Source organism: Myotis brandtii, unplaced genomic scaffold (genome assembly GCF_000412655.1).
Source record: "Myotis brandtii unplaced genomic scaffold, ASM41265v1 scaffold76, whole genome shotgun sequence".
Taxonomy (NCBI): Eukaryota; Metazoa; Chordata; class Mammalia; order Chiroptera; family Vespertilionidae; genus Myotis; species Myotis brandtii.
Window position 1 is genome coordinate 704,476 of NW_005371037.1, and position 11,228 is coordinate 715,703.

Sequence of the window (11,228 nt, forward strand, 5' to 3'; positions counted from 1 at the left end):
ACAGAGCTCCTGGCCTGTACCTCTTCCCTATAGGTCACAGGCGTCTCCTATGCAGTGTCTCCCCTTCCTTGCAGTGTCTGTGTCCATCAGAAAGCAAAGGAATCTATTCCAAAAGCTGTGCTGCAGCCCAGACCCCCGGAGGGAGTCATCCCTGGGCGGCTCGGTGCTCAGTCACACGCCGGCTGGAAGCAAATGAACTCTCTGTTGGTCCCAAAGCTATGCTTGGGTCCTCTCTGCCACTATCTAACAATGCTCATTCAGGCATTCAAAATGTACTGAGAGCCCACTACGAGCCAGACACTCAGACGGGCCTTAAGGATAGAAAGGTGACCAGGATACATGAGGTGCCTGCCGTTATGGAGGTAAAATGCAAAAAGTGCCTCAGTTTCCCCATCTGCTAAATGAAGGTGCTGGACCAAGTTCCTCTGAGGCTCCTTCTGATTTTAAAGTGCTACGGTTGTACAATCGGAGTTAAGCCCCCGGTTGGCCGGATGTATCTGTGTGGCAAGGGCTGGCACAGCCTCTCTGGGCCTCGGTACCCACATCTCTAAAGCAAACAGGTGACATGGGGAAACGTCCCCATTACCTTGTGCAGGCACAGGGGGAGGTTTCCAGCGTCGCCCTGCAAGGAGTCCGTCTGCTGAACGGCAGCCCAACAGTAAGAATCCACGAAGGCAGCCTGACGCCAGGAGAAAGAACTTGGGGAGAAACAGCTTATCTGTGTACCTAAGAAACAAAAACAGATTGTTCCAGGTGAATGGAAGCGCAGGGTCTGGACCCCTCCCACCCCACCCGCCTCTCCCTCCTGCCTCCGGTTTTCAGTGTGAGCTAAGTTGGGGAGCACCACACAGGTGTAAGGGCAGAGCTGAACCAAATGCCCACGTGCGTGGTAAAGCCGAGTATTTGAAGGTTTTTGGGGCCAACACTGGTCATGACAGCAGCTTGCACGCAGGTGGGGAAAACCCTTAAAAGAAGTAAAACCACCATAAAAAGAAAAAGCGAGCAGGAAAAGAACCAGAACCAAAGATGTACGAAGGAAACCTGCATAGAGTTGGTTCCCTTTGGGGTGAGGGATGAGAGAAAGGAGGGGGACGATAGGGTGGGGGCGGGGCAGGGAGGAGGAGAGTCAGTGCAGACAAGTAGACTAGAAAGGAAGGCCTCTTGGAACAAAGAAACAAAGAACTTTTAGCCCGAGGAAGAGAAGGCTGATGGAACATTTGGCAATACTTTGCCTGATGACAAACCAGCAGCTTTCCATCTCCTCTAACAAAAAAAGGCGCAGGCTGAAACTGCAGCCCAAGTGTTTACATTTGGAAGGCAGATGCTCTGGAAGGCAAGCCTCCAGGCAGGGAGATGGGTGCTGGATGGGGAGTCAGGAGAGCTGGGTCCTGCTTGCTGTTACCTTGCTCTTCTGGGAGCTCAGAACTTAGTCCTCTCCTCTGCAAACTGGGACTACATCACTCTGCAAATGCTACCACTCCCAACTACCTGAAGACGCTTCACGCTCCCCGAGGGCCTGTGTGCCCCTGACTCACACAGGCCATGTGGGAAATTGGCCAAGACTTTTGGGGTGCAGGGCTGAGGCCGTGCCCCCCGTCCTTGACAGCAGGCACAGCACCTGGCACTGAGCCTCTCCTGGCAGCGCCTAGCCCAGCCGTACTTCCCTGTCCCATCAGCACACCTAGGAGCCTGGGTGTGTCACAGGCACAGGGACCAGCTGCTGAGGCCAAGAGCAGGCACACGCTTGTCCACATCCTGTGCGGCGTGAGAGGAAGTGTTAGGCGCGTGGGCGCTGATGTTAGCTGTACTGAAACCTGACTCTGCCACTCACAGCTGCGCGACCTCAAGTCACCTAACCTCCCAAAGCCAAGGATCTCCAAAAGGGCGATGGCATTAATGTCTACCTTCTTAGTGTAGCGCCTGGTTCCCAGTGGTTGCGTAATAAGCATTATACTCTTCTACCCGAAGTAACTAGTGTATTCTGTTACAGCTTTAAAGGTGGGGGCACTCCCACCTTTCTCTCTTCCCTCCCTACAGAGAGGGGACAGGGATGGTGAGAAGACACTGAACTGAATTTCCCTACTCCCCAGGGCATAAAAAGCCTAGAAGGGTCACTTTTCCCTGGGGAGGGGGTGGCCTTTATAGCTGTGACAGGAGAGGGCAATGATGGGGATGTTGTCCAGAGAATAGATTCTTGTGGTGGCGGAAGGGCAATGGGCAAGGCCCTGAGCATCCCTTCTTCTTCATCGGTGCCTTTATGTCCACAGGCATCGAGAAAGGAACTCTCAGGAAGAGCCCGTGGAGATCACTGTGGAAAGTCAGGTGCCACTGGAACCTGCCTGTAATACCTGCTAGGAATGGCTTACGTATGAGTTGGGGGTAGGTAAGGTATTTCAGGTCCCTTCCAACTCTCTCATCCCAATAAACTTGAGTTCTCACATTTTACAAGAACAGAGCAGTCAGGACAGCGCAGGACCATGGGGCTAAGGTCACACTGCTCTCCCATCAGCAGGACTTTGTCAAATGCTTCCTGTGTGGCCCTGTCCACCCAGACATCCTGAGCATGATGACCGAGGCACAGAGGGACAGGCATGCTCAGGTTACACATGGGTGGGTCCTGGCAAGTCGCTTGCTTGGCAACATCTGTTCAAATATTTTTTCATGAAAATGGACAACACTGTTAGGATTTCATGAGAACCTGTCTGGCCCATGTGTTCCTTAGGTATTGTTCTCTTAGTACACGTAGCCAACATACAGTAACATTCTTTCTATTGGAAAATGTGCTTCAAGTTCTGTCTTGGGACCTCAGGGGCCTACACCAAGGCAGTGGTAGAAACTGCTGGAGCATAAATAACTAAACTTTTTATTTCAAAGCGTTTGCAAAAGAGCAAGAAAGGAAATATAACTGAGGCACGAGAGACAGAGATGAGGATGCGCTGAGCTCACAAGTCAATGTCCTTCATCTGGAATAGAAGGCCAGAGGAAAAGATAGCGGGCAACCAATATTCATAGGACACCAAGCAGCTCTTAAATCATCACCTCATTTAAACCTCACAACCAAGTTGAAAAAGAGAGAAAGAGGGAGAGGGAGATGGATAAAGAGATAAAGAGATACATGTTATTTTCATTTTATCCTGGAGGAACCCAAAACTCAAAGTAGTTCAGTAATCCCCCACCCAACCTAGAAAATGGTAGCACCAGAATTTGAAACTGTGTCCAACTCTCATTCTCTTAGAACACTCCTCCAATAAGGCCATGCTGAAGGAGGTCCTAGGAGCCAGGCCCAGCTGGAGTTGGGATGGTTTGAACAAATAGTTCCTCCAAGTGACAAGAACAGGCAGAGCTTCCTGGGAAGGGTCGAGGACCAATCTGGGGAACCAGACCAAGCCCCAGGTATTGGGTATTCCCAGGCCAGAAATGGGAAACAAAGGAAGTCAAGAGCCAGGCAGGTGCAGAAGCCAAACTGGGAGTGAAGAACAGGAGTAAAGGAAGGGGCAAAACAAGAGGGTGTAGGGGGACGAGCATGTGCTGATTGCTGCAGCCCCACACCTTCACCCAGGGCATGACAGCTCAGCCTGGCTTAAAGGCACCCGTGTCGGGGTGCTCAGCTGTTGCCATGGGGCTAGGATGCTTGGGTCCTGGACCATCCCGCTCCATCTCCAAATGTACTCCCACATCCTTTATCCCACTTTTCAAAATAATATCGAAAGGTGCACTGGTGGTTTACATTTTGCCTAGTAACCTTCCCATAAGGAAAGCTTCCAGATTCCCCCTGGATTATTCATCCTAAAGCTCAGTTCTAATCCTGACATTCCCTTGGCTCAGCTTTTTTCACGGGTTCTCCTTTGCGCAGCATATAAATCCAAACTGATGCTCCAATTCAACCCAATTATTGCTGGAGCTTGCACAGGCCTGATTCGTTCCTAACTCTGAGCCTTTCCTCACAGTATTCCCTCTACCTGGGGCCCTCTCTCCAATACTTGTTTGTTAAGTCAAAGCCCCTCCACGCCCACCTCCATGGCTCACCTTTCAAAACCCACCGCAGATGGTCACCTTCACCATGAAGCTTCTTCCCCAATGAGTTCCAAGAGCCCTTTAAAGCCATCAGAGACACGCAGATAATCACCTTCAACCATGCTGAATAAACATGCAGGTATGTCTCATCTCCTCTAGTAAGATCTCAACTCTTGGTCGGTAGGGTTGACAGAGAATCAATCTCAATCTCTCTCTCTCTCTCTCTCTCTCTCTCTCTCTCTCTCTCTCTCTCTCCCTCCCTCCCCCCCCCCGTATCATATAAATAACACCTGTCTGGTATTTTAAACATTTCAAAGTAGTACTAATATAAAGACTGTCTCAATGTTCAAGTATCCCTGTTTGATAGCCAAGAAAACAGCCCCCTGACCCACAGTGATCCGAGGGCCCGAGGGCCCGAGGGCCCGAGTCCCACACTCTGCCTCCACCCTGCTGTGTGTTGGCTGAATGAGCACTGATTCCTAGGGGCAGCTTTAGTGAGATATGCACTGCCCTCACAACTGTAGAGAAAGCATGAAGCGAGTCTCAGGTTTATACAGGGAACAGAGAACACCACTTTCCCCTAGCTGAGAGTGCAGAGGGAGCTGTGGGCTTTACCCTCATGTGTCTGGCCTGATATTATGAAAGACCACAAGGAGGAAACATGTGTTCATGGGCACTGTGGAAGAAGCGACAACATCTGCTAAGTAAGTAACCCAACCACAGACATCCTCCCTGACCCCCTTCTTGGACTCGGCTTGGAGCCCAGGGCGCCCAGGCGAGGGTCACACCTTCTCCCTGAGTGGCAGCCCAGGCAGCTTACACCTATAGCAGCTGGTGGAGAACCCGAGGCTGCACAGGGCCAGAGCCAGAAAGGGCAAGCCTGTCCAGTGGTTTCTCAATGGCACCCACACAGCTTGTGCAAGGCCCTCTCGGTTCCCAGTCCAACCTTGAAAAGAGGACTTTGGCCTAGTTACCTATGGTCCCGCTCCCTTGAACAGGCTTTCACTTCACTCTTATGCATCATTAACCCCCATCTGAGGGGCTGTAAGTTCTGAGCAAGCCCCTGTGTCCCCTGACAAACACCCACTCCCAGGTGCTGTGTGAGAATGTTCCCGGTATTTGCTTCTGCATTTATATGCTACCTACAACTGTGAGGTGGCACAGGGCTCAGGCCGCTTGAGGAGTTAAGAAAACCACAAGTTTAACAAAAATAAAAACACGAATAGAAGGATCTAGGTAACTGGCTGGGAGAACTTTAGAGGACCTTTCAAATAGAAGAGATTTAAAGCTGAAATAACAGATACACTGGAAAGAGTGAAGAGGCAGTAGAAGGCAAGCAAGGACAGGGAACTATCCCTTGTGTGTACTTTTAGCCCCATTTTAAAGATGAGGCACTGAAATCACGTGGCTAGTAGTTGCAGAGCTGGTTATCATCCTGGGTGTCTGTCTTCAGCTTCCAGACACAAGAGAGAGGAGACATAGAGCACAGGTTGTTGACAAAGGTTGAGTCATAGGTGGTGGAAAGAGAAAGGAGGAGACAGGAGAGTTTCTTTGAGGGGAACAGTAGACCCTGGGGTTGCTGTTCTTAGGTTAAAAAGTAAAACTAGAGTAAAATAATGATGATATCAATTATAATCATTACTATCTATATAGCTTCTTAAAATTTACAAAATATTTTTATTTTGCAAAACAAAAACTCGGTTTAAATTCAAAGTAATATAAATTATATTCACACACACATTTATTTATTTATTTGTTAGTTTATTTATTTATTTATTTATTTATTTATTTATTTATTTATTATTTATATCATACTACAACCTAGAAAGCACCGAACTTAAAAATTCTGGCTCATTTTAAGGTTGCCCAAAAAAACGGAAAACGATTATAAACTCTCAAGTTCAATGAGAATAATCACGTGAAGAGGACCATGAATGTGCAGAAGAGAGAAAGAGATGGGTGGTGGTCAGATCTTAAACACAGAACAGTGCACCCATGGGACAAAACAGGCCTGGGTCTGTTTAAAGTACCTTTGACCCCAACATGATAAAACCGGATGACCCACAGGGTCTGCCCCAAAGGACTCTACCTTGCCGAATACTCCGAGCTCCCAGTTGTCATAAACTGCAGCAACATTCTAAGAATCTCAGAATATCTTCTCTTTCTTAAGAAAGAGCCAAGGAACACCTTTCCATTTACTAGATGGGATGTTGTCTGATTCATGAATTGTTCAATAAAGCCAAATAGATCTTTACATTGAAAAGAAAAAAGACCCAAATTTCTCCCCTTTCACCTCCCCATCAGACTTCCATCCAGACCAGCTTTTAAACCCAAGCAACTAAATATATCCCGGAAGTCCCAAACTGTCCATTACTGCCTTCGTTTTTTGCAGGAACTGACCCCAAGGCACACATGAGTTTTAAACCGGCACAAAAAGATAAGTACTCTCTGTAGCCCAAACAAAACAAAACTTAATTGAAATGACAGTCTTCTTTTCCTTTAAACCAAAATGACTCACCAGAGCTCTTATGTCTACAGCCAAGCCTGACTTTTAAAGAGAAGCCAACCAGGGCTAACATCTGCTCCTTTGCTAAGATGGACATCATCAAATGTAAACTTCTAAACAAGTTCCAAGAAGTCCCCAGACACTTCACTACCCACCCACATTGTACAAAGCAATAGACAACTGCTCAGGATTTCAGAACTGTTTTCCCCTCTGGGTCTAACATGCTAGATAAAGGCCCCTCAGTGCACACTGCTCTCGCTCATGAGGAGGGAATATAAGCCTGTACTGACCGACCACATGGTCCAGGATGTGTGACCACAGGGAACATGCAACCAAGCTGGTGAGCCTCAGATGGAACCTACAAGGCTCCTTTAATTAAATCAAGAATGATGACGCCCTAGCTGGTCTGGCTCAGTGGATAGAGCATTGGCCTGTGGACTGAAAGGTCCCAGGTTTGATTCCAGTCAAGGGCATATGCCTGGGTGGTGGGCTCAACCCCCCAGTAGGGGGCGTGTAGGAGGCAGCCGATCAATGGTTCTTTCTCATCATTGATGTTTCTATCTCTCTTTCCCTCTCCCTTCCTCTCTGAAATCAATAAAATATAAAAAGAAGTTACATTTAAAAAAAAAATGATGGCATAAACAATCTAATATTATATAGCTTGCTAAGTGTAAGAGGGGAAAGCGAAAAGGAAGTTGGACTGAGACGACAGCCCCAAGGAATCACGAAGCTGGATTATACCCAGAAGGAGAGGCAAGAGGACTCAGGAGTGGTTTGAGGGGTTTCTTTCCTCTGGTGGAGAGCCCAGTCCCTTAGCTCGCCCAGGAGTCTAAACCACACAAAAGAAGAACTTGTATAAACCCAGTGTAAAACCTAACAGTTGCCCAGTGAATAAAATTTTCATAACCTGGGTACCAGAGGAAGAAAGACATATAAAACCTCAATGTTCTACTAAACATGCAAAAAATTACTCGGTGTATCTAAATATTATTTTATTTTTAAAAATGTCCTCTGAGATTAACTAACTCAAACATACAGAAAATTATATAACAGATACCTAGGAGTTTAAAAACAATATGGACATTTTGCTGTAGTTACCTCACCTCTTTTTAAAACATGTTATTTTGATTTTTTTTTCAGACCTACAAAAATGTTACAAGAATATTACAATGCTATGCAACCATAAAAAAAGAAGAAATCTGCCATTTGCGTAAACACAGATGGACGAGGAGGGCATTATGGTAACTGAAATAAGACAGACAGAGGAAAACAAACAGTGCGTGATCTCACTTATATGTTTTAGCTAATAACACAGAACTCTTATAAATAGGGAACAGATTGGTGGCTGCCAGAGATGGGAGGTGGAGGGTGAAGGAATGAGCAAAGGTGGTCAAAAGTCACAAATTTTCAGTTCTAAGAAAAGTAAGTCATGGGATGTAAGGTACAGCATGGTGACTATAAGTTAACAACAATAGGTTGTATATTTGAAACCTGCTGAGAGTAGATCTTAAAAGTTCTCATCACACACACAAAAATTATAACCATAATAGGTGAGGGGTGTTAGCTAAAGTTATAGTGGCAATCATTTCACAATTAATACATACGTCAAATCATTATGCTGTACACCTTAAACTTACACAATGTTATATGTCAATTATATCTCAATAAAACGGAAAGAAAAAAATAAAAGTTGTAAACCTGCATAAAACACAGTATCTTTAAAAAAGACTATTTCAATGAAATGCCATACACTCTGGAATTTAGATTCAACCACTACCAACATTCTGCCACATGTCCTCTCTCTATGCATAGGCATAGGTAATATACGCATTCTTTTCTTTTTCTGAACCACTTGAGAGTAGTTGCAAAGATCATAACCCTTTACTCTCAGAGTGTGTATTTCTAAGAACAAGACATTCTCTTCTATAACCCAATGCAATCACAAAATTAGAAAAATCTGATACAATATTGTAATCTATATTCAGATTTCCCCCACTATCTTTTGAAGCCACTATTTTTCACTGTGATTGCAAAATGAAGATTTTCCAACTTTATCCTTCCCTCTACATTTATTAGTTGGCACTCTATACAATAAAAGCCTAATATGCAAATCAGCCGAATGGCAGAATGACCGGTCACTATGACGCGCACTGACCACCAGGGGGCAGACACTCAATGCAAGAGCTGCCCCCAACCCGCAGGCCCCAGGCTAGCCAAGGCGGGTGCCAGCAGAGGCCCCCCCAATTGCCCCACTGGTTGCCCCACAGAGGGAGGCGACCAGCGGCAGTGGCGGGGGGAGGGGGTGCAGCGAGCAGGCCATGCCAGGCCCACCAAGGCGGGTGATAGTGGGGGGGCCCCCTGATCACCCCATAGATCGGCCCTGATCACCTGCCAGGCCTAGGGACCCTACCCGTGCGTGCACCGGGCCTCTAGTTTTACTATAAGGAGGAATTTCCCCTCCCCTGCAATTGTTTTTTAGTATCAATATGGACTCTCAGTTTCTTGTTTTTCAATATGTTATAATCCATTACTGTTGTGCATCTGGATGCTCACGCTGTGTCAAAGTATATCCTGTGTCCTTCTGATAGGCCCCCCTCATCCACACTTCCTGGTACAAGATGTTCTGGGCTTCTCTTGTAGTCTCCCTGCCCCAGCCCTGCCATTCGCCATTTCTCCAAGGAGCCCTCAGTTCCTTTTAGTGGGTAATAAAAGTTTAAAACCAAGATGCTAGATGCACTCGTGACTACTGCTCCCAGGCCCTTTCAGAAGACACAGCTAGGAAATCAGTGTGTGTGTGTGTGTGTGTTTATACTGAAATTTTTATTCCAATCCAACACCACTGGGTTCTTCCTTGCTATTCCTATTCCATGATTGTGTCGTCCTTCTTTTACAGTGAGAACCCCAGCTCCCAACTGTATCATAGTTACTCATTTGCTCAATCCTAAAATCCACACAAAATAATTTTAAAAGCAAAGACATCTTCTGATTTTCACTTTAAAAGGTTTACACTGGCGTCTTCTCTGAGGAAACAGCAAATGGCAGACAGCACAGTGCTGTGGAAGGGCGTCTGGCCCCTGGTCCCGGAATGGGAGGCCGCAGCAGCTTCCATGGAGGATCTAGCAGCCACACGGGGCTGAAGTCCAGGCTGGTCGGGGCCAGGGCCAAGTCCGTAGAGCTCACAGAGGCAAGGTTGAGCACAAGGAGTGGACCTCTGTCACCAAGCTAGGCCGCCTGGTGAAGGCATGAAGATTGAGTCCCTAGAGGAGATCTACCCCTTCTCCCTGCCCATCAAGGAATCTGAGGTCACTGACCTTTTTCCTGGGGGCACCCCTCAAGGACAAAGTTTTGAAGATTTTGCTGGTGCAAAAGCAGACATATGGTGGCGAGAGGACCCAGTTCAAGGCATCTGTCGGCATTAGGAACTATAATGGACATGTTGTCTGGGTGTTAAGTGCTCAAAGGGAGCAGCCACTGCCATCTGTGGGGCCACCATCCTGGCCAAGCTCTCTACTGTCCTGTGCAGCGAGGCTACTGGGGGAACAAGATCAACAAGCCCCACACCAGCCCTTGCAAGGTGACCAGCCGCTGTGGCTCTGTGCTGGTGCACCTCATCCCCACCACCGAGGACTGGCATCGTCTCAGCCCCTGTGCCCAAGGTGCTGCTGCTGATGGCGGGTATCCATGACTGCTACACCTCGGCCAGGAGCAGCACTGCCACCCGGGGCAACTTCGCCAAGGCCACCTTTGATGCCTCCAAGGCCTACAGCCACCTCACCTGTGACCTCTGGAAAGAGACCATGTTCACCAAGTCTCCCTCTCAGGCATTCACTGACCATCTCGTAAAGACCCCACCAGAGGTTCTGCACAGAGGACCCAGGCTCCGGCTGTGGCCACAACTAATTTTATGCAAGAGAAATAAATGAAGTGGATTTAGCCTGTTAAAAAAATAAACAAAAGGTTCACACTGGATGTTATGTCAATAACTGGCCCTTTGGGTTAAAAATAGAAGCAGAGACCAGTTAGGGACCTATTGTAATTGTCCAGGTGAGGGATCATGTGAAGAAACAGTCACAGCACACGTCTGTCTGAAGTTTCTTCCATCACCTCTAGGTCCTAGCCTGGTCCAGGCCAAAGACTCTGGTTCCATGAAATGAAGATGAATGCAAAAGGTCAGATGGAAGGTAGAAGGGAAATCAACACAAATAACTCTACTATAATACTATTTATGTGGGTGTGTTGTTTTTTTTAATGTAGTGTTCTGGAGAAGCACTAAAATTAACAAAATTTATGGATATTATAGGATTGGGGCATATCATGCAAAATCTCTGCAGATTTTATTAATTAAAAAATTTTAATGTGGACATTATTACAGGTGTCCCCTACCCCTTCTGCAGACTTTGAACCTAGAACACTAACCAAACAGCAACAATCCTGATGAAAACATACTAGTGGGATAAAGGGGTGTGATAAGGAAGGGGTTGAAGCTGCTGTGTAAGGCACACAAAAAATAAAATAAAATAAAAAATGCACAAAGACCAGAGAGCACTTCCGAAACAGGGCACGTGAACAAACGGAGCCAAGAGGAAGAGCCTGGGGTGAGTGGGCACTGTGTGCCTGCCACACTCCTCTGCAGCTTGCTTCATCCAGATCCTCTTACTTGGTGGCACAAACCATTCACACGCTAGGGGAAAAAAGGCTTATGAGCATC

At 47.0% G+C, this 11,228-nt stretch overlaps 1 protein-coding gene and 1 pseudogene across 1 annotated transcript in view; one reads left to right on the top strand and one right to left on the bottom strand.

The window, feature by feature from the left end:
• PANX1 (pannexin 1) overlaps window positions 1-4,105 on the bottom strand; it is a 28,650-nt gene extending 24,545 nt beyond the window's left edge. The window contains exons 1-2 of the mRNA XM_005883076.2: window positions 4,027-4,105; window positions 587-726 (exon numbers count right to left, since the gene is read on the bottom strand). Coding sequence (XP_005883138.1) covers window positions 587-726; window positions 4,027-4,105 — 219 coding nt within the window. The remainder of the gene's footprint in view (window positions 1-586; window positions 727-4,026) is intronic.
• A 3,635-nt stretch (window positions 4,106-7,740) lies between these two features.
• On the top strand, window positions 7,741-10,439 carry LOC102263384 (annotated as a pseudogene).
• Window positions 10,440-11,228: the final 789 nt, after the last annotated feature.